The following is a 26947-nucleotide window of genomic DNA, read 5'->3' on the forward strand; positions in this document are numbered from 1 at the left end:
GCTCCTTTTCTTGTCACTAATAAAGCTTTCTTTTGGTGCTATTTGATTGCTGCTGCGATTTTTTCTTTTTATTATATTCATCAAAAAAGACATGAATTTTGTCAAAAAAAATGACTTTTTTAACTTTCTGTGCTGACATTTTTCAAATAAAGTAAAATTTCTGTATACATGCAGCACGAAAAATGTGGACAAACATGTTTTTAATAAAAAATAAAAACCTATTCAGCCTATATTGATTGGTTTGGGTAAAAGTTATAGCGTTTACAAACTATGGTGCAAAAAGTGAATTTTCCCATTTTGAAGCATCTATGGCCTCAATTCACTAAGATCATGCTGGAGATAATAAGGCAAGAGAAAACTTACCTCCGCATAGTGAGAGAGTTTTCAGATCTCTTCATTCCTTACGTTACCTCTTCTGTAGTTAATTTACCTCCTCTGTAGTGATTTTCACACGCAGCTAATGAACAGCCCGTCTAACTCTGGAGTTATTTTAAGGATTAAAGAGTTAACTTAAAGACAGAAGAGTTAACTTTAGGTTTGCCTGAGGTAAAAGGATTCCTGAATACTACATGCCTTATCACCATGGTAACAACTCTAGAAGAGTTATTAAAGACAGGAGATAAGCTTAGTGAATTGAGGCCAATGACTTTTCTGACCACCTGTCATGTTTCATGAGGGGCTAGAATTCCAGGATAGTATAAATACCCCCAAATGACCCCATTTTGGAAAGAAGACATTCCAAAGTATTCAAAAGCAAGAAGTTTTAAATCAGGATGATACCATTTATTGGCTAACTACAAATGAATAAGAATAAACAAGCTTTCGGCCTTGCAGCCTTCGTCAGGTTTACATCCTGTGTGGATGTAAACCTGACGAAGGCTGCAAGGCCGAAAGCTTGTTTATTCTTATTCATTTGTAGTTAGCCAATAAATGGTATCATCCTGATTTAAAACTTCTTGCTTTTACTGATGGCTAACATGGTACAATACCCTACTGGTACTCCAAAGTATTCACTGAGAGGCATGGTGAGTTCATAGATTTTATTTTTTGTCACAAGTTAGAGGACAATGACACTTTGTGACAAAAAAAGAAAAAAAAAAAAAAAAAAAAAGTTTCCATTTCTGCTAACTTGCGACAAAAAAAAAATGAAATCTGCCACGGACTCACTATGCTCCTCTCTGAATACCTTGAAGTGTCTACTTTTCAAAATGGGGTAATTTGTGGGGTGTGTTTACTGTCCTGGCATTTTGGGGATGCCTAATTGTAAGCACCCCTGTAAAGCCTAAAGGTGCTCATTGGACTTTGGGCCCCTTAGTGCAGTTAGGCTGCCAAAAAGTGCCACACATGTGGTATTGCCGTACTCAGGAGAAGTAGTATAATGGGTTTTGGGGTGTATTTTTACACATACCCATGCTGGGTGGGAGAAATATCTCTGTAAATGACAATTGTTTGATTTTTTTTTTTTTTTACACACACACAATTGCCCATTTACAGAGATATTTCTCCCACTCAGCATGGGTATGTGTAAAAATACACCCCAAAACACATTATACTACTTCTCCTGAGTACGGTGATACCACATGTGTGGCACTTTTTTGCACTCTAACTGTGCTAAGGGGCCCAAAGTCCAATGAGTACCTTTAGGATTTCACAGGTCATTGTGAGAAATTTCGTTTCAAGACTACTCCTCACGGTTTAGGGCCCCTAAAATGCCAGGGCAGTATAGGAACCCCACTAATGACCCCATTTTAGAAAGAAGACACCCCAAGGTATTCCGTTAGGAGTATGGTGAGTTCATAGAAGATTTTATTTTTTGTCACAAGTTAGCGGAAATTGATTTTAATTGTTTTTTTTCACAAAGTGTCATTTTCCGCTAACTTGTGGCAAAAAATAAAATCTTCTATGAACTCGCCATACTCCTAACGGAATACCTTTGGGTGTCTTCTTTCTAGAATGGGGTCATATGTGGGGTTCCTATACTGCCCTGGCATTTTAGGGGCCCTAAACCGTCAGGAATAGTCTTGAAACCAAATGTCGCAAAATGACCTGTAAAATCCTAAAGGTACTCATTGGACTTTGGGCCCCTTAGCGCACTTAGGGTGTAAAAAAGTGCCACACATGTGGTACCGCCGTACTCAGAAGAAGTAGTATAATGTGTTTTGGGGTGTATTTTTACACATACCCATGCTGGGTGGGAGAAATATCTCTGTAAATGACAATTGTTTGATATTTTTTACACACAATTGTCCATTTGCAGAGAGATTTCTCCCACCCAGCATGGGTATGTGTAAAAATACACCCCAAAACACATTATACTACTTCTTCTGAGTACGGTGATACCACATGTGTGACACTTTTTTGCAGCCTAGGTGCGCTAAGGGGCCCAACGTCCTATTCACAGGTCATTTTAAGGCATTTGTTTTCTAGACTACTCCTCACGGTTTAGGGCCCCTAAAATGCCAGGGCAGTATAGTAACCCCACAAGTGACCCCATTTTAGAAAGAAGACACCCCAAGGTATTCCGTTAGGTGTATGGCGAGTTCATAGAAGATTTTATTTTTTGTCACAAGTTAGTGAAAAATGACACTTTGTGTAAAAAAAACCCAATAAAAATCAATTTCCGCTAACTTTTGACAAAAAATAAAATCTTCTACGAACTTGTCATACGCCTAACAGAATACCTTGGGGTGTCTTTTTCTAAAATGGGGTCACTTGTGGGGTTCCTATACCGCCCTGGCATTTTACGGCCCAAAACCGTGAGTAGTCTGGAAACCAAATGTCTCAAAATGACTGGTCAGGGGTATAAGCATCTGCAAATTTTGATGACAGGTGGTCTATGAGGGGGCGAATTTTGTGGAACCGGTCATAAGCAGGGTGGCCTTTAGATGACAGGTTGTATTGTGCCTGATCTGATGGATAGGAGTGCTAGGGGGGGTGACAGGAGGTGATTGATGGGTGTCTCAGGGGGTGGTTAGAGGGGAAAATAGATGCAATCAATGCACTGGGGAGGTGATCGGAAGGGGGTCTGAGGGGGATCTGAGGGTTTGGCTGAGTGATCAGGAGCCAACACGGGGAAAATTAGGGCCTGATCTGATGGGTAGGTGTGCATATGGTGACAGGAGGTGATTGATGGGTGTCTCAAGGTGTGATTAGAGGGGGGAATAGATGCAAGCAATGCACTGGCGAGGTGATCAGGGCTGGGGCCTGAGGGCATTCTGAGGGTGTGGGCGGGTGATTGAGTGCCCTAGGGGCAAATAGGGGTCTAATCTGATGGGTAGCAGTGACGGGGTGATTGATGGGTAATTCGTGGGTGTTTAGGGTAGAGAACAGATGTACACAATGCACTTAGGAGGTGATCTGACGTCGGATCTGCGGGCGATCTATTGGTGTGGGTGGGTGATCAGATTGCCCGCAAGGGGCAGGTTAGGGGCTGATTGATGGGTGGCAGTGACAGGGGGTGATTGATGGTGGCAGTGACAGGGGGTGATTGATGGGTGATTGACAGGTGATCAGTGGGTTATTACAGGGAAGAACAGATGTAAATAATGCACTGACAAATTGATAAGGGGGGGGGGGTCTGAGGGCAATCTGAGCGTGTAGGCGGGTGATTGGGTGCCCGCAAGGGGCAGATTAGGGTCTGATCTGATGGGTAACAGTGACAGGTGGTGATAGGGGGTGATTGATGGGTAATTTGTGGGTGTTTAGGGTAGAGAACAGATGTAAACAATGCACTTGGGAGGTGATCTGACGTCGGATCTGTGGGCGATCTATTGGTGTGGGTGGGTGATGATCAGATTGTCCGCAAGGGGCAGGTTAGGGGCTGATTGATGGGTGGCAGTGACAGGGGGTGATTTATGGGTGATTGACAGGTGAGCAGTGTGTTATTACAGGGGGGATAGAGGCATACAGTACACGGGAGGAGGGGGGGGGGGGGTCTGGGCAGAATCTGAGGGGTGGGGGGTGATCAGGAGGGAGCAGGGGGCAGTTTAGGGCATACACAAAAGAATAGCGTTTACAGATAGTGACAGGGAGTGATTGATGGGTGATTAGGGGGGGTGATTGGGTGCAAACAGTGTTCTGGGGGGTTGGCGGGGGGGGGGGGGGGGCTGAAGGCTGGGGTGGGAGATCAGGGGGGCTGTGGGTAAAAAAAAAAATGTGTGGTGTATACTTACAACTGCTTCCTCCTCGCTGGTGGTCTCTGGAACAATGAGACCACGAGGCGAGGAGGAAGCGTGTATAAAGCACTTTGTTTACCTAGCAAAGTGCTTTATACACTTAATTTAACCCGATTGCGGATTTCCTCCGCCCGCCGGCGCTGCTAATTGGCCGGGGACTGGAGTCTAATGCTACATACACACTTGAGATAAAAGTCTTTGAAAAATGAAAGATCACAGACCAATTTTACCCCATTCCATGTAGTATGAGAGCCATACTCTACACAGTCTATTCTATGGAGCTGCACTCCCCATCAGATAAAATCTTTGCAAAATGCTGCACACAAAGATGCCCGTACACATACAAAAGATCATTATCTGCAAAAGAGCTCTTCCTGCAAAAGATCCATTCCTGCAAAATGCATTCATATTCTATGAGATCTGCAGATCCTCATACACACCTTGTTTAACAGACTTCATCTGCATATCTGGCAATCATCTGCAGATCTGAAAATCCATCCTGGTGGATCTGATCTGCAGATGATCTGCAGATGATTGCCTGTTAAACAAGGTGTGTATGGTGATCTGCAGATCTCATAGACTATGAATGCATTCTGCAGGAATGGATCTTTTGCAGATAATGATCTTTTGAATGTGTACGGGCACCTTTGTGTGCAGCATCCTGCAAAGATTTTATCTGATGGGGAGTGCAGCTCCATAGAATAGACTGTGTAGAGTATGGAGCAGCGCTACTTAAAAACAGACTAGTGCCTACCTGCAAAAGAGTGCAAGCCCCACTTGTGGGGTCGAATACACACCGAGCATATACATGACCTGTCTACCACTAGAGGAGGATGTTGGTTTCCATTAACAGCTTGCATGCAACCTATTAAGTACTCGTCCCTCCCAGGCTATGCATATACATAGGTTAGGATTTAGTTAGTGTTAGGCCCCTCCCATGGAGGATTGACTTCTTCGCAGTGGGAGGGACGAGTACTTAATAGGTTGCATGCAAGCTGTTAATGGAAACCAACATCCTCCTCTAGTGGTAGACAGGTCATGTGTATGCTCGGTGTGTATTCGACCCCACAAGTGGGGCTTGCACTCTTTTGCAGGTAGGCACTAGTCTGTTTTTAAGTAGCGCTGCTCATTTCCTTGCTAAGTACTAATGTAATTCGTTTTTGGTCAGCTGCTCCCACTTAACAGCCATGCTTTTAGTGTATATGCAGAGCTTCTGTTTGGGTTCAAGGTGCGTCTGTAGTTCCTGGGGGGGGTTCAGCGCATCTCTGATGGAGGCCATTCGGAGGCGGCCTGGTGTTGCGCTGATCCACCTTTTGCGCAATTTTCAATTTTGTGTAGAGTATGGCTCTCATACTACATGGAATGGGGTAAAATTGGTCTGTGATCTTGCCTTTTCCAAAGACTTTTATCTCAAGTGTGTATGCAGCATAAGTCCCCGGCCATCGATCCCCGGCGGAGGATCGCGCCACGGATGACGCGATCGCTCCGCCCATGCCCGTACAAGGACCGCCGCCTCTGTGCATGCGGCGGTCCTTGCGGGATCCACTTTCTGGCCGCCCCTGTGCAGTGGGCGGTCGTTAAGTGGTTAAAGAGGAATTGTCGCGAAAATCTTAAAATTTAAAACACATAAAAATAAAAAGTAAATTTCTTCCCAAGTAAAATGAGCCATAAATTACTTCTCTCCTATGTTTCTGGCATTTACAGTGGGTAGTAGAAATTTGATATTACCGACAGGTTTTGGGTTAGTCCATCTCTCCATAGGGGATGCTTACCATGGCCTTTATTCTTTATTAAGACACTCCCTGAAAAATATTTATACAAAGATGCTGGCCAGCCTCCTGGCTCACAGTACACTTTTTTTGGCAGTTGGATAAAGCAACTGCCATTCACTAAGTGCATTTTGAAAATACAGAAATCCCTGTGAACCACCCAGGAAGGAGATGGGCTAGTCCAAAACCTGTCAGTTCTGTCAGATTTCGACTACCTACTGTGTCAGCAACATAGGAGAAAAGTAATGTATGGCTCATTTTACTCTGGAAGAAATGTACTTATTTGTATATGTTTACATATATTTTAAATTTTCGCGACAGAGGTCCTTTAAACTACAAATTAATTACATTTTCTTTTTTGCAGCCCCTGCAACTTCAGAAGATTGAAAACAAAGTTGCGAATGTGACATTCATTGCTTTATAAACAGAGCGAGAAGAAGAATATGAACTAAATCAGAAAAAAAAAAATATGGAAGCTGAGAAATGTACTTGAAAGGGGTGGATGAGTTATTTATATGGCGTACTTTATATAAATATTGAGAAAGGTTTGTTTCTAAATACATGACAAATTGGTAGGCTATGGCTAACATTTTAATATACTCATGTCAGTGTACCTGAATGCAGAATAGTTAACTTAAACAATTCCTTTTTGATATACAGTATATGTCATTTAAGAGTCACCATACAACTGAAAACAGCACTTTACTATTATGCCTATGCTGATCTCATTCTGTAAAATTACAGGTCATATCCCTTTGTTAAAAAAAACCTAGAGATTTAATGTGTAAAGCAGTATTAAAGTATTAGGCAACTTACAATGCTAAAAAAATAGAAATATGGCAGCCTCCGTATGCCTCCATCAGGTCAATTTAATACAACAGTGTCAGGTTAGTTGTTTGGCCTACTTGAATAAAAAGTAAAGATTCTACTAATATATACAGTGGTGTGAAAAACTATTTGCCCCCTTCCTGATATCTTATTCTTTTGCATGTTTGTCACACTTAAAGAGAAACTCCAACCAAGAATTGAACTTTATCCCAATCAGTAGCTGATACCCCCTTTTACATGAGAAATAGAATGATTTTCACAAACAGACCATCAGGGGGCGCTGTGTGACTGATTTTGTGCTGAAACCCCTCCCACAAGAAGCTCTGAATACCGCGGTACTCCTGGCAAACTGCCACAATGTAACAATGTTCACAGACAGGAAATGGCTGTTTACAGCTGTCTGTAACAGCCAGAATAGCTAGAAACAGCTAGATAACCTGCCCACAGTAACAATGTCACCATGTAATAAATGTCAGAATGTGAATCTGGGAGAGGAAAGATTTTACAATGAGCAAACACTGACTAAATCATTTATACATAATTATTGTAAAAATGAAGCACTTTTTTTATTACATTATTTTCACTGGAGTTCCTCTTTAAATGTTTCTGCTCATCAAAAACCGTTAACTATTAGGCAAAGATAACATACTGTAGGTCTGCAGGACACAGTAGCTGTTACCACTGGTAGAGAAAGTATAAATCAAGCTACATATATTAGACAGACAAAAATGAGAGGGCCTCCCATGGCAGTGGTACTGTTATACCATTATACTCAGGTTTACCAGTCTGAGTAATTGATAAGTTTTTACCATTTATATCTTTTATATAAAAAGGCAGTTTACGCCATGGAAGGTTATAAAGACTTTTTCCTACCTTCAAAATAACTTGAGGTATGCTCTGATTTCTTGATGTTAAAATGATTATATATCAAATAATTAACAATTGCTGCATGTACTTTCAGATCTACTAACTTGTTTTGGTTTATAACTCTTGAAAATGACAAAAAAAAAATCTTAAAAATAAAAAAGTAAAGATTAGGATTGTTAAAAAGTAAGCTGCATTATACGGTTTGCCATGTAAACCAGCATCAGCGCTCATGTATAGATTGGAGAATCCGTTATTTTACACTCACCGGGGAAGAAATTTCTCGCTCTTTTCACTGACCAGTACTCCATTTTCCATGTGTTTTTCTTCTGTAGGGCTTGGAACATCTGAGGGAAAAAAATCTCTTGTAATTAAAACTAATCCGGCAACGAAGAGATCACACACACACACACACACACACACATTCCTGCAGATTATTTACTGCTTTGATGATCCATTTATGCAACCAGCACCATACTATAGCATAAAGACATGGGCAAGTATGAAGTATGCCAATGATTTCGCTATTCAATTTGGGTGACTATTTTTAGTGTACAGGTGGTCCCCGAATTACAAACAGGTTCAATGCAGGGAAGTGGTTTGTAAGTTAAATTTTTGTATGTAAATTGAGTAATGTGTTCTATACATAGTGAAACATGCTTTTAACTATAAGGCCTAGTGCACACCAGAGCGTTTCCGCTGCGGTTTGCGATCCGCTTGCGGGTGCGGATCCGCTAGGGTAATGTATTTCAATGGGCTGGTGCACACCAGAGCGGGAGGCGTTTTGCAGAAACGCATACTCCCGGGCTGCTGCAGATTCTGGATTGCGGATGCGTTTCTGCCTCATTGTTAAGTATAGGAAAAACGCAAACCGCTCTGAAAAACGGCACTTCAGAGCGGTTTGCCAGGTGTTTTTTGTTACAGTAGCTGTTCAGTAACAGCTTTACTGTAACAATACATGAAATCTACTACACCAAAAACGCTTCATAAAACCGCAAAATGCTAGCTGAAACGCTACAGAAAAAGAAGAAAAAGCGTTTCAAAATCTGCTAGCATTTTGCGGATCTGCTAGCGTTTTTTGGTGTGCACCAGGCCTAACAGTTTATTCAATACTCAAATGTGTAACAAAGAAAATGTAAAAAAAAAAAAAGTAAAGTACTGTATATTTTATACATGAAGACCACTTAGTAACAAAAACAGTGCTATCTAAATAAATAATACCCTATTCAACTATTCAACTTAAACAATAAAAAAAAATTAGGGCGATCTAGGGCTTTGAATACCAAGGCCTTTTGTGAGTGCCCCCCCCCCCCCCCCCCCCCCAACACAACCAATGCTACACCATACTGATTTAATATTCTACTGGATGACATTAATCCAAGCTTAAAAATTATAGTAGGCTTATTTAGGCAGAAATTGACAACTCTGTTGTCTCTGTAAAACAGCTGTTGGTGTGACCTGTCTTTTATACCCATGGGCACTCAATAGTGTTCTTAAAGGACAACAAAAATTAGAGGTATATTGAGGCTGCCATATTGGCGAGGGACACAGAGACTTCAAGGGGCTGGAGGAAGCCCCAGGTAAGTAGATCCACATTTAAGCAGTGGTCCATCTCTGAAGGCTACAGCAAGATACTGTATCTGACAGCATCTCACACTAAGGCCTCGTTCAGACTATACGCGCTGCCGTGCGCATTTTGGCAGCGCGTATAGTGTGCGACACGCAAGAACGGTAGAAGGGTATAGACAGCCCTTCTACCGTTCCCATCATATGCGCTGCGTGGCAGCGCGATTGCGCTATCGCGTGCTGCACGCATTTTTGTGAATCGCAGCGCAGATCCCATTCATTGTAATGAATGGGATCTGCAGCACAGCGCACTCTGAAACCAATGTATGCATGTTGAATTAATATGGTTCTGCAAAATTAATAGGCCATAGGCACGCCTTGCAGTTCTGCATGTGTGTCTACTGTTTAGGTACACTTTGCATATTCACCAATGGATGCATCTTGGAAGATTCTTCTTGGTCATATCAAGCTAACTGGAAATACCTTCTGTTAAAGCACAAGGGGGAAGGGGGTTGATTTCTACTTACCTGTGGCTTTATCCAGCTACCAATATTCATTATTTGAGGCCCCTATGTGTCCTCATGGTCCCATCTGTTGTGCTGCCCTAACCCAAATTAAAAAAAGTCTATGACTCGGCTGGGCACATGCCCTGTCCCAGCTGCCTCCTGTGGCCAGGACCATTCCCTGCTTACAGACATCCCAGGTGAACAAAATTCAGGTGTGCTACATTTGAATTTAGAATAGTTTTATACCAAGAGGGCTTTTTTGGTCCATTTAAGCCCCTCATAATATTCTAGTGGTTTTGGGTCACCATGAGCCATCTGGATACTCTGTATATATCTATACAATGTACTCAATTACACTTTAAACCAGCAGATGGCAACGGAGTCCAAGAAACTGATGATACAGCACCTCATATTAAACCAGATCTATACTTTGTAAGCTCACATGGGCAGGGCTCTCTCACCCTTGTGTCCTGGAAACCATTATACATTTTTTTCATGTTACTTTTATCACTGTCATTACCAATTCTGTAATCTTGTATTTTCTATCTTTTTTTTTATTATGTCACCAATTATGTATTTTGTATATTGGTGTACATCATGGTTTGTATTATTATGCAACCCATGTTCATTTCTTACTTTGTACAACGCCACAGAATACGTTGGTGCTTTATAAAATCAATAATAATCTGTTATTCTACTGAACATTGGCACAAATTGCTCTGAAAAAGACACCACCTATGACTGATAAGCTTTTTCTGACTCAACACACTTCTGCCTGTTTCACACTATGAACTGTAAACATTCTAAGCACGCATTTCCTGACAATTTTTGCGTTCATTCATGTCTTTTTGCGTCCATCTTGGACAATACTGATGTATTGCGATAAAAAAAAATCGTAGGGAAAAGAAAAAAAAAAAAAAAAAACCACAGCTACTCTAAGCTTTTTTTTTTTTTTTAGATGGGAAACACAATAGATGAAAAACAAGCCCTTTGACTTACACAGGCACGGGCTGTTAGCTTTAACAAATGTCAGCATCAATGCACGCTAAAACAGAGAAAAAACCCAAATCCTCAAAGTGTGAAAGCGGTCTTAAAGAGGAACTGCAGTGAAAAATGTAATGAAAAAAATGCTTAACTTTTACAACAATTTATAAATGGTTTAGTCAGTATTTTCCCATTATCTTTCATTGCCCTGATTTACATTCTGAAATGTATCATACAGCGACAGCTTTACCGCTGGTAGATGTCTGTGGAAGAAGATGCTGCTTTTTTGGCAGTTGGAAACAGCTACTTTTCCCACAATGCAACAAGGCTCCCACAGTGTGACGTCAGTATCTAGGTGCTGACATCACACTGTAGGAGGGGTTTCAGCACAATATCAGCCATACAGCGCCCCCTGATGGTCTAAGTAAAGGTAAAGATTTCCAATATAGTGTGTGTGCGCGTGTGTGTACAGACCAAAAGTTTGGACACACCTCATTCAAAGAGTTTTCTTTATTTTCATGACTATGAACATTGTAGATTCACACTGAAGGCATCCAAACTATGAATTAACACATGTGGAAGTATAGTACATAACCAAAAAGTGTGAAACAACTGAAAATAGGTCATATTTTAGGTTCTTCAAGTAGCCACCTTTTGCTTTGATTACTGCTTTGCACACTCTTGGCATTCTCTTGATGAGCTTCAAGAGGCAGTCACCTGAAATGGTTTCACTTCACAGGTGTGCCTTGTCAGGTTTAATAAGTGGGATTTCTTGCCTTATAAATGGGGCTGGGACCATCAGTTGCGATGTGGAGAAGTCAGGTGGATACACAGCTGATAGTCCTACTGATAAGACTGTTAGAATTTGTATTATGGCAAGAAAATGCAGCGAAGTAAAGAAAAATGAGTGGCCATCATTACTTTAAGAAATAAAGGTCAGTCCAAAAAGTTGGAACAATTTTGATTGCTTTTGAGACTGTACTTGAAGACACATTCAAACGCTACAAAGAATCTGGCTCACATGCGGACCGCCCCAGGAAAGGAAGACCAAGAGTCACCTCTGCTGCGGAGGATACGTTCATCCAAGTCACCAGCCTCAGAAATTGCAGGTTAACAGCAGCTCAGATTTGAGACCAGGTCAATGCACAGAGTTCTAGCAGCAGACATCTCTAGAACAACTGTTAAAGAGGAGACTGTGTGAATCAGGCCTTTGTGGTAGAATATCTGCAAGGAAACCACTGCTAAGGACAGGCATCAAGCAGAAGAGACTTGTTTGGGCTAAAGAACACAAGGAATGGACATTAGACCAGTGGAAATCTGTGCTTTGGTCTGATGAGTCCAAATTTGAGATTTTAGGTTCCAACCACCGTGTCTTTGTGCGACGCAGAAAAGGTGAACGGGTGGTCTCTACATGCCTGGTTCCCACCGTGAAGCATGGAGAAGGAGGTGTGATGGTGTGGGGGGTGCTTTGCTGGTGACACTGTTGGGGATTTATTCCAAATTGAAAACATACTGAACCAGCATGGCTACCACAGTATCTTGTAGCGGCATGCTATTCCATCCGGTTTGCGTTTCGTTGGACCATCATTTATTTTTCAACAGGACAATGATCCCAAACACACCTCCAGGCTGTGTAAGGGCTATTTGACCAGGAAGGAGAGTGATAGGGTGCTGCGCCAGATGACCTGGCCTCCACAGTCACCAGACCTAAACCCAATCGAGATGGTTTGGGGTGAGCTGGACCGCAGAGTGAAGGCAAAAGGGCCAACAAGTGCTAAGCATCTCTGGAAACTCCTTTAAGACTGTCTCCTGTATCTTTTCACTAGAGGGTGTTTTTGACAACCACATCCCACTACGTCCTTCAAGACTGTTGGAAGACCATTTCAGGTGACTACCTCTTGAAGCTCATCAAGAGAATACCAGGAGTGTGCAAAGCAGTAATCAAATCAAAAGGTGGCTACTTTGAAGAACCTAGAATATGATATATTTTCAGTTGTTGCACACTTTTTGGTTATGTATTATACTTCCACATGTGTTAATTCATAGTTTGGATGCCTTCGGTGTGAATGTACAATGTTCATAGTCGTGAAAATAAAGAAAACTCTTTGAATCAGAAGGTGTGTCCAAACTTTTGGTCTGTATAACAGCTACTGATCGGGATGAAGTTTAATCCTTGGTTACAGTTCCTCTTTAAAAAGGACCACTATTAAAATAATAATAATAATAATAATAATAATAATAATAATAATAATAAAATAACTTTAAATACACCTATATAAGATGTAGATTTGTCCCATATCTACCATTACTAGTCTTACTTTCTTAGTACTTCTATTGATCAGATATTCTCACTTAGTGGCGTAGGGATAGCCATAGTAGGTATAGCAACTGCCATGGGGCCCTCTGCCACTTTTTCTCAGTAATTTATATTATACACACATTAAAGTGTGTGTCTGTGTGTGTGTGTGTCTGTGTGTGTGTGTATGTGTGTGTGTGTGTATATGTGTCAGTGTGTGTGTGTGTCAGTGTGTGTGTGTGTCAGTGTGTGTGTGTGTGTGTCAGTGTGTGTGTGTGTGTCAGTGTGTGTGTGTGTGTGTCAGTGTGTGTGTGTGTGTGTGTGTGTGTCAGTGTGTGTGTGTGTGTCTGTGTGTGTGTGTGTGTGTGTGTGTGTGTGTGTGTGTGTGTGTGTGTGTGTGTGTGTGTGTGTGTGTGTGTGTGTGTGTGTGTCAGTGTGTGTGTGTGTGTGTGTCAGTGTGTGTGTGTGTGTGTCAGTGTGTGTGTGTGTGTCAGTGTGTGTGTGTGTGTCAGTGTGTGTGTGTGTGTCAGTGTGTGTGTGTGTGTGTCAGTGTGTGTGTGTGTCAGTGTGTGTGTGTGTCAGTGTGTGTGTGTGTGTGTCAGTGTGTGTGTGTGTCAGTGTGTGTGTGTGTCAGTGTGTGTGTGTCAGTGTGTGTGTGTCAGTGTGTGTGTGTCAGTGTGTGTGTGTCAGTTTGTGTGTCAGTGTGTAGTTGTACAATGTCCAGTGTTCCTAAGATGTTCAGCGCTGCGTAATATATATCTCCTCTCCCCATACCTCCCCAATGCAGCTTTATGCACACATCTCACCCCCTCTCCCCCCCTTCCCCCAGCTAAGTGCAACACATGCATGTGCAGTGGGACTATTTTGGCATATGAATACCTCCCTGGCTGGCCAGACACTAAATCTATATTTCCAGGCAGGGAGGAGTGGCTGCTGCTATTGCACAGCTCTGTGCGGATCCAGGCAGCTTGATTCATGTCAGTCTTTCCCCCTTCAGTAAGTTTTTGTTACTGCTTTCCTCTGTCTCCCTTACTAGTTATCTGGCAGCTTATCTCTGTACACTGTGTGTTATCTTCCTCCCTCTGTGACAGCTATCACCCCTTCACTGCTGCAGTTTCTTTGATCTCCACACTGTTTCCTCTGTTCTGATAGTTTGTCACCTCTTCAGTGCTGCATTAATCACTAGGTTTCCTCATTGCTGGTTTCCTTCTGGGTTTTTTTTAATTTATTGTTAACTATTGCACCTCTGAGTGAGCCTGGTCTAATTGATTGTTTTATGGCCCTTGGCCTCTGATAGCTTGCACTATGCACTTTTCTCTGCAGAGAACAGAGCTTCATAATGCAGCAAGTCCTCTTAGCAAAAACAAAGTGCATTAAGCGTGTGCAATCTTATCTATCTAGGTGATTTATATCTAGTGATTATTCTAGCTTGATTGGCCAGTTGATATTTCCCTGCGTCTGTTATGCCTGGTACACACCATGCAATTTCCTGTCAAACCGATCATTTTCAAAAGGTCCAATGTGATTGTAGATCATTTATCCGATGTTTTTTTTTTTCGATTACTTCTGTGCAAACTCGATCAGAAAAACGATAAAAAAAAATCAGATCATATTTGTCGGAAAATATCGTTTTGACACAAAATCTGATGGGAAATTGCATGGTGTGTACCAGGCATTAGGCCCCTTTCCCTCTGGCCAAAAAAACTGACTGTTTCCACATCAGAAAAAAAACAAATGCATGGATCCCATATTGTTTATAGGGTCCATGTGCACTAGAGGGGACCCACCGCTGCTTCCGGCTCACAGCAATCTGGTCACAACCACTAGTGTGTAAGAAATCTGGGAACCAGCAGGAAACGCGAATTCCACACCACTACCTGAATAGGTTCACTAAAGTTGAGTGAGCAGAGGCGGTAGCTGAAGCAAGCGCCATGCCTGAAGTCCAGCAACCAGAGGCCACGTGCAAGGGTCCTGTTGTGCATCTGGCTACCTATACTTGAGGGCTACCTATATCGGGGGCCCCTCTGCCTAACTGTAATGGGAGCACCTTTAGATACTTATATTGTGGCTACCTAACACTGGGGGGAATCACCGGCTGGCGGGGCCCAAGACAAGTTTTGTTATGGGGCCCCATGATTTCTAGCTATGCCCCTGTTCTCACTCGTCACTTTTCTGCCAGCTCAGCACTGCTGCATCTCTCCTTCCTTTCTAATATAAGCAGCTTTATCTCAGATGCCTGGAGGCAGACGTTAAAGGACCACCATCACTAAACGTCTTAAAATGTAAAATACACTCACCTAAAAGATTATTAGGAACACCATACTAATACGGCGTTTGACCCCCTTTCGCCTTCAGAACTGCCTTAATTCTACGTGGCATTGATTCAACTAGGTGCTGAAAGCATTCTTTAGAAATGTTGGCCCATATTGATAGGATAGCATCTTGCAGTTGATGGAGATTTGTGGGATGCACATCCAGGGCACAAAGCTCCTGTTGCATCACATCCCAAAGCTGCTCTATTGGGTTGAGATCTGGTGACTGTGGGGGTCATTTTAGTACAGTGAACTCATTGTCATGTTCAAGAAACCAATTTGAAATGATTCGAGCTTTGTGACATGGTGCATTATCCTGCTGGAAGTAGCCATCAGAGGATCAGAAACAATGCTCAGGTAGCCCGTGGCATTTAAAGGAGAACTGTAGATAGAGGTATATGGAGGCTGCCATATTTATTTCCAGTTAAGCAATACTAGTTACCTGGCTATCCTGCTGATCCTCTGCCTCTAATACTTTCAGCCATAGACCCTGAACAAGCATGCAGCAGATCAGGTTTTTCTGACCATTTTGACAAATATGACAAGATTAGCTGCATGCTTGTTCTTCTTCAGCCAAATAGACCAGCAGGGCTGCCAGGCAACTGGTATTGCTTAAAAGGAAATACATATGTAAGCCTCCATATTCTTCTCATTACAGTTCTCCTTTAAACGATGCCCAATTGGCACTTAGGGGCCTAAAGTGTGCCAAGAAAACATCCCCCACACCATGACACCACCACCAGCCTGCACAGTGGTAACAAGGCATGATGGATCCATGTTCTCATTCTGTTTACGCCAAATTATGACTATCGAGACTCATCACTCAGGCAACATTTTTCCAGTCTTCAACTGTCCAATTTTGGTGAGCTGGTGCAAACTGTAGTCTCTCTTTTTCCTTTTTGTTGGAAGATAATGTCTTGTGGCTGTTACTACTTTTAATGGAAGAAATAAAAAGTGAATTTTAGCTGGATGTGCACCACCGCATTGGCTCTATTCTTTGATGTAGTCTCTTTTTCCTATTTGTAGTGGAGATGAGTAGTATCCGGTGGGGTCTTCGGCTGTTGTAGCCCAGCCGCCTCAAGGTTGTGCGTGTTGTGGCTTCACAAATGCTTTGCTGCATACCTCGGTTGAAACGAGTCATTTCAGTCAACGTTGCTCTTCTATCAGCTTGAATCAGTCCGCACATTCTCCTCTGAGCTCTAGCATTAATAAGGCATTTTCGCCCGCAGGACTGCCGCATACTGGATGTTTTTCCCTTTTCACACCATTATTTTTAATCCCTAGAAATGGTTGTGCGTGAAAATCCCAGTAACTGAGCAGACTGTGAAATACTTAGACCGGCCCATCTGGCACCATGCCACGCTCAAAATTGCTTAACCCTTTCCACTTTCCCGTTGCACATAATTTCAGCGGCGGTTTGCAGGCACATCTGCGGGGGGAGGCAAAGTTCGATCTCTCTCCCCTTGTATAGTGGGCATGTAAGAGTACATGCCCACACAGGTGGTACCCCCTGGCCCAAACCGGAAGTGCGCGATCAGTGCTACCAGGGAGCAGGCATGGTCGGAAGAGCCCATTTCCGTTTCCGGGACAATTCCGCATTCCGTCATACTGAAATTCCGCTACCGTTTCATTCCGACGGTATTCCGGAGCTGTTCCGCGGAATTCCGACCTATACGGAATTCCGTCGGGAAAATTTAAAAATCCTCCTCCTCCTCTCAATCTCTCTGTCAATCACCCTTTGCACAGTTCTACCTTACGTGTTCCCCACCCTTTAGTTTGTAAGCCTTGGCAGGGCCTCCCCCCTCTCTTAGTGTGTCCTTCTTAATTTTACTACCCCAGCAATTACACCCTTCTCATGGACTAACTCTTAATTGTTTTGCCGGGTCTCTGTAAGCCGCATTTTATACCCCGATTGTATATATAACCTTGTGCTATGTTGTATAACCGGAATTCCGGTTGCACTACCGGAATCGGAATTAAGCCAATTCCGGCCGGAATCACGGAATTCATAATTCCGCGGAATTTTCCCGAGCATCCCTCATCCCCAAGTGACCAATGCATTGAATTTTCCTTGCATTTTCCTTGCTTATTCCTTACTGATTCCTTGCTGATGCCTTCTTGCAGATTCCATTGCAGATTTCTTGCAAAGTTGCATAGAGGAGCAATGGCATCCTATGCAATGGACGTGGAGGAGAGTCTAAATAGTAGCCAGCATTTAATTGCCCTAATTCCCAATTGAAATACCAAAGATTGCATCGTGTGTAGTGACATGAAGACACCGGGTGGCAGGAATAAAACCACCTATTATTGCGAAACTTGCTCACGCAAGCCAGGATTACACCCAGGAAATTGCTGTAAAATATACCATACCTTGGCTTTCTTCTCTGCTACCAGCAAATAGAAGATGCCAAAATGTTCAAAAAAGGAATTAAATTAAACGTTATAATGTGTTCTTTCAAATAAGATATACCATGTTACTATGTTATGCTCCATGTTAAAATGGGAGAGAGCGTAAGAGGAAGAGTGCATTTCTGTAAAATAAAATAAAAAATAAAATAAAAAAACTGAGCAGAAACAACTCCCTTTAGGAAAGAACTTAGAGTAGAAAGGGTTAAATCACCTTTCTTTCCCATTCTGACATTCAGTTTGGAGTTCAGGAGATTGTCTTGACCAGGACCACACCCCTAAATGCATTGAAGCAACGGTCATGTGTTTGGTTGATTAGATAATAGCATTAATGAGAAATTAGAACTAGAAATAACTAGTGTTCCTAATCTTTTAGGTGAGTGTACATGTGCATCCATATTGTAAACAGAACATCTAAACCTGTCCCAGACTAACATGCAATATAAAATGACTTTTTCCCCATGCTGCCACCACTTACGTAGGTAATCAACTTACTCTAGTTAACAGTCTAGCTAATGGGAATGCATTACACAGATACTCATGTCTTATGTGTCTGGCTTAAGGTGTGTATTATCCTTGTTTAAACACTATTGTTCTTTGGTTTGGAGTTCTCCTTAATCCTAGCAAAAATCATAGCGTACTAGTGATGCCATACACTGCTGACATTTTGGAAAAACTTAGGAGGAATTTAAAAAATAAATAACCCAGCAACACACGAAGTAAGCACACAGTAACACAAGAGAGCTTTACGTCCTCTTAAAGAGACTCTGAAGCGAGTCTAAATTCACGTTTTTAACTTTTATGAATGTTAAGCACTATAGCTAGTGCTAAACCGCCACATCCCCGCGGCAAAACAAGGGGTTTATACCCCCCCCCCTCCCCCCAAGTCCACTCTGCCAAATCTGGGGAGGCAGAGCATGGGGCTGTAGCTCTGCCTTTTTCATGTCAATCCCCGCTGATCGCCGCCTCTCCCCCGCCCCTCTTAATCTTCCTTCACAGAGAGGGGCGGTGAGAGGCAAAGATCCGCGGGCAGATTGACACGCATGGAGGCAGAGCTGCAGCTGAAAGCTCTGCCTCCATGGGCAGCAAAATCCACAACCAAGAAAGTTGTGGATTTTGCAGAGGTGATTTGGGGGGTATAAACCCCTCGTTTTGCAGCGGGGATGCGGCAGTTTAGCACTATCTATAGTGATATAAAAATGTAAATTTAGACTCGCTTCAGGAGTCTCTTTAAGAAGAAAAGACCCACGTTTGAGGAAACTGAGGCCTCAGGATACATACCCAGAACAAGGTCTTTTTGAAACTCGATTGCAAACACTCATATCAATTCTCCAAAGTTGTACTTAAGATGCAATACACATGCACAGAACAAACACCAACATGCTCTAAAACAAACCTTCCTCCTCTTCAACCTCAGTGCGCTCTTCATACAGGACAGCAAAAGGTGAAAATAAAGCATTGTTAGAAAGAACTCGTTTTTTTTTGGTCTCTGAAGACCAAACCAAATACATTTACAGTATATATTTAATTTAAATTTTGTGTAACCACTATAACAACATGCATATGGCTTTAGACGGAATGACTGCTGTACCTGGTCACACCTAGACCTACATAGGTGACCTTCTGCTAATGCTGGTGACTAGTGACTAAAGATTGTTTAAAGAATAACTCCAGTGAAAATAATGTAATAAAAAAAGTGCTTCATTTTTACAATAATTATGTATAAATGATTTAGTCAGTGTTTGCTCATTGTAAAATCTTTCCTCTCCCCGATTTACATTCCGACATTTATTACATGGTGACATTTTTACTGTGGGCAGGTTATGTAGCTGCTGCTAGCTGTTTTGGCTGTTAGAGACAGCTGTAAACAGTCAATTCCTGTCTGTGAACCTTGTTACATTGTAACAAACTGCCAAAAGTACCGCAGTCCCAGAGCTTCTTGTGGGAGGGGTTTCAGCACAAAATCAGTCATACAGCGCCCCCTGATGGTCTGTTTGTGAAAAGCAAAATACTGCTCATGTAAAAGGGGGCATCAGCTACTGATTGGGATAAAGTTCAATTCTTGGTTGGAGTTTCTCTTTAAACTAACTGAACTAAATTATACACTAAACTGTAAAGGAACATTCTTGCAACTGGACTGCAAAAAGCCCCACCTTCTTTGAGAAAGAAAATAAAAGAGTTTGTAAAATGATACAAGGTCAGAGAGAACACTCTAAAAATTAAATTTAAAAAGCAATGCTTATAGAGAGTTTCCCTGCTCATAAAATTAGCCATCACAGACAATGCTTTTCATAAGGTCAGTTGGCAATTCCTGTCAAATTTGCTGAACCAACTAGACCTTATCCAATTGTAAAATATAATTATATATCGGGGATTCCCTGCCTGTGTGCCAGCTGGTTGCCATCTCCCCTCTCTTGTCTCTCCTCACTCCGTGTCGTCCCCCATGTGAGCAGTGGCAGCGGCTTACCTCCTCCATTATGTCAGCGGCGATTAGCTTCCTCTAGTGCCGGCTTCTAATGACGTCATTGATGACGTGTCAGAAGCCGGCACTAGAGGAAGCCGCACGGAGAAGCCAGAGGTCTTCAATCGTCACGGGCATGATGGAGGAGGTAAGCCACTGCCACTGCTCACATGGGGGGACGACCCAGAGTGAGGAGAGACAAGAGGGGGGGCGATGGCAACCAGCTGACGCACAGGCAGGGAATCCCCGATGGGGACGACACCTGGGGGAGACATGTGGATACAGGAGGACACCATGTGAGGGGAGGTCCTGAAATATGTGATGCACCAGGTTTAGTTTATACATTTTTTTTCACCTGGCTTTTGCCCTCTAAGACCTAGGCATGCCTTATATTCCGTAGCGTCTCGTACGGCAAAATATCTGATATATACATAATACACATACTATAATAAATCCCCTGTCCGTGTCCCTGTGCCCGCCTCTGTCCCTTTGTCTGTGCGTTCTGGAAAGCAGGCATGCATGGCACGCAGGCGGACGTCGGACAGTACAAGAGGTCAGGGTAGACAGCGGGCGTATGCACGCGGGTATGCGTCGCGACCATGCAAGCTGACCTGCGACCGATGCAGCAGGAGGGGGGTTGTGAGGGGTGTAGGGGCGAAGGCCTAGGGCCCGTTGTTGTAAATGGCTTAAGGTGTAAATATGTATGTAAATATGTATGTGTGTGTGTGTGTGTGTGTGTGTGTGTGTGTGTGTGTGTGTGTGTGTGTGTGTGTGTGTGTATGTATATATATATATATATATATATATATATATATATACACATACACACACCAAATTCTTCAATGCTACGACACCTTAACCAACCCCAATAAGAATTACTAATGGGATGTGATAGCGAGGAATCCTGTCCTCCATCTTCTATATTATCATAATGGAAGAATTAGTACAAGCTATTTTCAGAAATGTTTGAAAATAGAGGCTCCCTACGCTGGACTTTTCATTTAGTTTGGCACTGTTATTGGCTTGAGGAAGCAGGCTCAGACCCGCGAAATGCGTTGCCTGTGCTATCACTAATAAATTCTTTTGTACCATAGAGATTTTTAGTCATTGAGGTAAGCTACCTCATTTCTTTATCGATTTTAAACCGTTTTTAAACGCTTTTATCACCCACCAGGGCGCCTCTTTAAACCAATTTGTGCTTTGTATACCCCCACACTCTACCCATCTGAGGGGTGGAAGCAGAGTACCTGTGGTTCTGCCATGGTCGAGTTCTGTTTCCTATATTTTTTCAAGCAAAGCAACCTCATCCAGGTCCCTGCTGACCTCCACGAGTGAAGTCGGGTTTATTGTCTCCACCTGCTTCCTGTGGTCGGTTGCCCCCTGCAACCCACCTTTCTGAGTAGTTCTTATACATTTCTTCCACTACCACATTGTTGTTACATACTGCACAATCCCTTTTGTCTCCTGTGCCTCTTAGAGGGTGTTTTGACACCCACAGCCCACTACAATCCCTTTAACGCTTGACTGGATTAGAGACGTCTATGTGACATCCTCTCTATTCTTACTGGAAGGCAGAGAGTTCAATGATCTGGTAGATATCCTTGCTTCAGATTAGTTGCGCTACCTAAGACTAGAATAGAGAGGAATCGCTAGATTTTCCGGAGTCTAGAATATACAAGGCAGCAAATTGCCTAATACTCTGGAATTGATGCATAACCGGAACACGAATATGCGAGTCCACACAGAGCAAGATAGCCAGAATAAACTTGACAAGGTACCATGGAACCCCTAATGCATACATGTCATACTCCGGCCCATAGGCCAAATCTGGCCCTCAGAGCCATCAGATTTGGCCCTCAGGTGGTTTCCCCACTTTGCATTATGTTTGGCCCACTCTAGACCACCAGGGAAGCTATATTGGAGGGTAAGTCCTAGATCACCAGGGAAGGCATATGGGGAGGGGGAAAGTACTAGATGCCAGGGATCTGTATGGCAGAGGGAAGGGGGCCAACAAACACTAGGGAACTGTATAGGGGAGAGAGGAACACTAAACAAGAGGACATTGTATAAGTGAGGGAGGTAGGACCACTAAACATAAGGGAACTGTACAGGTTATGGAGGGGGCTATTAGAAAACAGGGAACTTTACAAGGGACAGAGGAGGCCACTAAACATTGAGGTTGGCCTGTGACTTAGTCCCAGAGTTCAATTTTGGCCCACTTTGTATTTGAGTTTTAACCCCCTGCCCTAATGTCAAGTGTTTGAAATTAGATTAGAGTCCTAAAGGACCATATAATTTCTTCATTCAGGTTCACTTCTTCAAAAGCCCTTGCATCTCCCCCCATTTGCCCTAAAACAGGCCTGAGAATAAAAGACATGACAAAAGGAGGTGAAGTGAAAACTATGCCTCAATTTTGCTCAGACAAGATGGGGTCCAGGCAGACAACCTGGCCAAATAAAGGATATATCTATAAAGATATTTCTTGTTTGTAGAATAATCTTATAGAGATAAGATACAGTAAGTATCAAACAAGCAAGATATCAAACAAGATCGGTTCAGACAAAAAACTGATTTCCAAGAGGCGTGAGCCAATTAATTCAAAGAGGTAGCATTTGAAGTAGTCTGCGGTGGTATAAAAATGCCTGCCATACTTCTTAAAAGGTTTCCTTTAGTAACAGATTCCTACTGGAGTTGTGGCAGAAAAGAAAGCACCTAGCTACACTTATGAAAATGTACAATTCTTAGACCATACTGGAGTAGAAGCTCCATTTAGTATACAGCATGCATTCTACTGAAATAAAAAACACACCTCTGGGTGTGTCATTAAATGTGCTCCTGATGTCCCACTGTTCATTTTTGAGGTTTAGTAAATCATATGCTGACAGCATGGGAAATGTAAACTCAAGACTTTAAAGAGCCCTCAAGTGTCCCCTCAGTTGACTAGAGTGTCTGCAAATTAATTTTCTCTGTTCTCCAGTTGTTTTCAGACTCTGGAGAGGCCACAATATTAGATGAAAACATGGGCAGTATGCGTAGAATTCAGATTTTGTAAAAATATAAAGTCATTTATAGGCTTAGTACCTCAGTGTTCTCCCCAGAGCCTTTCAGCAGGGCGGAGCGCCCACCTGACCCTGCCCTCCCGCCCGGCTGCAGTTTCCCCTGGTCTGTAGCAGAGTTACTTCCTCCTCCTTGAATCATTACAGCAGCAGCGGCTGTGTCTGTGCAGCCAGCTCGCTGTTATTCAGGGTTGCTATCTCCGCCCTCTTCCCCAGCTCCCTTCGTAGTGTAGAGGGGCGGGGAAAGCTCCTGTGAAGTAGTTACACACAGGACAGATAAACTTGCACCGCGGGACGCCAGGCTCTATTCATTCCGGCAAGTGTCTTGTCACAACGGGGGAGGGGGCTGTCTTGCAGCCGTTGCTGTGTGGCAAATGCCTTTTATGTGCAGACAGAATTAGTTTAGCGTCACACACTTGTACTACCCTCACTAATGAGTAATGTGGAGAGGAGAGCTGTAACCTTGCAGAAGATTTCTGCTGATTATAAAACGGGACATTACTGACCTTCTAGAAAAAAAAAAAAAAGCAAGTTAGCTGTAATCTTAGCTAAACTTGGAAAATACTTGTGGTTATTGCTGTCTAAACTTCAGAGCACTTTATTCAGCAGCCTCCTTCTTTTGATATTCATAGCACAGTAACTTCATGACAGACTGTGTGTGTGTGTGTGTGTGTGTGTTATCCTGCGTTGTCCCAACCCATCCAGTAGTACCTGACCTCGGCACGCCGAGGTTTACGCGCATACACCATTACTCCGCATGATAAAGGAAGGTTTGCGCGCGAGCGGCCCGCGTGTTTCACAATTTTGAGTCAACCCCCCAGTGTGACCCTCCCCACCCGGCTACTTTTTCATGCCACCCAGCTGGAAAAATATTCTGGGGAGAACACTGTACCTCATTAACCGGAATAGGCAGGGGATTGCAGGGGTCTCTTTTTCTAGTTAACATAAAAATACTCCACCCTTTTGTTAGTACAAAGGACCGTGACTAGTGACCAGATGACTAATGCTGGGAATACACGACTCGTTTTTTAGGTGATTAGATGGTTCGATAGATAATTTCCGACATGTCCGATCTCCCTTTCGATACCTTCACCACTCGATTTCTGATAAACATGAATGGAAAAAGATAAGAAAAATGAGCGGAAGATATAAGAATCGACTGCAGAATCGAGCGGCAAAAACGACTGAGAGGAGAAACGCACGGCAGAAACAAACCGTGTATTCCCAGCATAAGGGTCAGCCCCACCAGTGGAGGAAGCCTGTGATCACTGCCAATTGCAAGCTCCTTTGTTACCCCAAAGACTTGAACAACAAGTGTCACCTTTGAGGTGGCACAGCTATTCCTGAGGAGAAATGTGATGTGGCAATATGCTATGGAGGATAAGAAAAGGAGTTATATGGTTAAACAAACAGCCTGGATTCTACAACTATGATTACTTGGTGGAGCTGACCATTCACAGCAAATGAGGAACACATGATTGGGGAGTAGACACTTCCTGTAGAAAGAAAGGGAAGGAGAAGCGCTCTTGGGAAGTGTCTTAAAATTTGCTAAAACTTGTGATGCAACTCCAAGTATTTCTGACACTGCTTTTTTTCTTTATAGCACTGTATTTGTAAATGTTATCAATCTAGTGAATTTTTTTAGCCTCTTGGGCAGGGTTCACACTTATTGCAAAAACATTTAACTTTTTTTATGTGCATTTTTCATGTTGATACTCGCATTCACATGCAAATTTTTAGGATTTTTTTTTACTACAGCTAATGAAAGCCAATAAGAATTTGCATACAATGTGCAAATTTATACTGCAAGACGTAATTTTTTTCTCTCACACATTCAAAAACACTAACCCAATTTCTCAAAATTTAGCAGAACTGATTATCCATGGACTTTCATTAGATATGCAGTGCATGTGTCTTCGCACATGTGAATGTGAATTCGAATAACCGCGAGCCTTGCCTTAGAGTTACTTAAAGAGAATCTGTACTCTAATATTCTTACAATAAAAAGCATACCATTCTATTCCTCATTTTCTCCTGTGCCCCTCTGTGCTGTTTCTGCCACTCCCTGCTGCAATCCTGGTTTGTAATGAACAGTTTTAGGCAGTGTTTACAAACAAAAGACTGGCTTCTAACCACAATGTCATAGGCTGAGAACTAGCTTACTGTGTGACTCATGCAGAGCTTAGAGGGGTTGTGTAAAGCTTCTGCCAATGGCAAGCAGTGCTGCACATTCCACACATTCCAGCCTCTGCCCGACACACATGACAGAGGAAAGGAGATAAGATTTATTACAGAGACAGTGCAAGTAGGAAAGGCTGCAGTAAGACAGACCACATTAGAACAAGTATAGGAACTTATAGGATAGAAGAAATAAGGCTTAAAATTTTGTTACGGAGTCTCCTTAACATGTTGAAGCAATCATATTTTAATTTCCTAAACAGTCACAGAAAACGTATGGTATAAAACACTCCAGCTAGGAATGTTTTAGCAGCACAACATTTCCTGCTTTGTGTCTCACCTTGTGAATTGTTCTGCTCAGCATTGGCATATGTACGTAGAAATTCTGCAAAAGCACCATCTTGCTTTAAAAGTTCCTGGTAAGAGCCAACCTCCGTGATTTTACCATCCACCATCACAATAATAGAGTCCATTTGTGGTAAGTAACTCACTCCATGAGTTACAAGTATTCGAGTCTACAGAAATTAGGATTCAAAACCACTGTTAAAATTAGCATGTACCAAAAAATTAAAACAAATCAATCACATTAAAACCACTCCTAGGGGAACAGAATTGATTTTATTACAATAGGGCTGATGCACAAAAGCACAGTAATATTGCCATGCACAGACAGCACATAGCAATATTACTGTTACTTCTAGCAGTGTGCACCGTCAGTTAGGCTATCAATGTGACCTGCAGTACTTGATTAGCAGCACTGTTGCTACAGTAATGCATTATTATTATTATTATTTAGTATTTATATAGCGCATATTTTCTTGTCACTTGTCCCTCAGAGGAACCTCACAATCTAATCCCTACCATAGTCATATGTCTATGTATCATGTATATGTATTGTAGTCTAGGGACAATTTTGGGGGGAAACCAATTAACTTATCTGTATCTTTTTGGACTGTGGAAGGAAACCAGAGTGCCTGGAGGAAACCCACGCAGACATGGGGAGGACATACAAACTGTGCAGATTGTGCACTGGCTGGGACCCAGCACTGCAAGGCAAGAGTGCTAACTATTATGCCACCGTATTGCCCGCATGTTAACAACGAGCATAATCATTAACGATTATTACTGTAGCAACTGTCACGATACATGAGGACCGTGGGTCGCACTTAGAACGCAACTTAAAGAGGAACTCCAGCCTAAACAAACATACTGTCATTACGTTACATTTGTTATGTTAATTAAAATAGATAGGAAATATAATCTCTTACCCACACTGTTTTAAAAGAACAGACAAATGTTTGATTTCATGATGGCAGCCATGTTTTTGGTTGAAAGGAGGTGACAGGGAGCATGAGACACAGTTCCAACTGTCCTGTGTCCTGAGCGACTCTCCCAGTTGCTAGGCAACATGAACAACATAGGAAATCCCATCATGCTCTGCACAGCATCAGGGAAAAAAAGCCCGGGCTTTTTTTCTTTGACAGGTGGAGCTTGGTTAAAAATGCAGCAAAAAATGATGCTTTGGTAAGAAAAACTAAGTTCTGAT

The 26947-nt window shown here is 42.6% G+C and overlaps 1 protein-coding gene across 1 annotated transcript in view; it reads right to left on the reverse strand.

Annotated features, from left to right (window-relative positions):
• Nucleotides 1-26947, reverse strand: part of ABCC1 (ATP binding cassette subfamily C member 1 (ABCC1 blood group)) — a 303768-nt gene that overhangs the window by 72970 nt on the left and 203851 nt on the right. Inside the window, 3 exon segments of the mRNA XM_068244766.1 lie at nt 7905-7983; nt 19103-19129; nt 25742-25916. Coding sequence (XP_068100867.1) covers nt 7905-7983; nt 19103-19129; nt 25742-25916 — 281 coding nt within the window.

This window comes from Hyperolius riggenbachi, chromosome 7 (assembly GCF_040937935.1).
Source record: "Hyperolius riggenbachi isolate aHypRig1 chromosome 7, aHypRig1.pri, whole genome shotgun sequence".
In the NCBI taxonomy this organism is placed as follows: Eukaryota; Metazoa; Chordata; class Amphibia; order Anura; family Hyperoliidae; genus Hyperolius; species Hyperolius riggenbachi.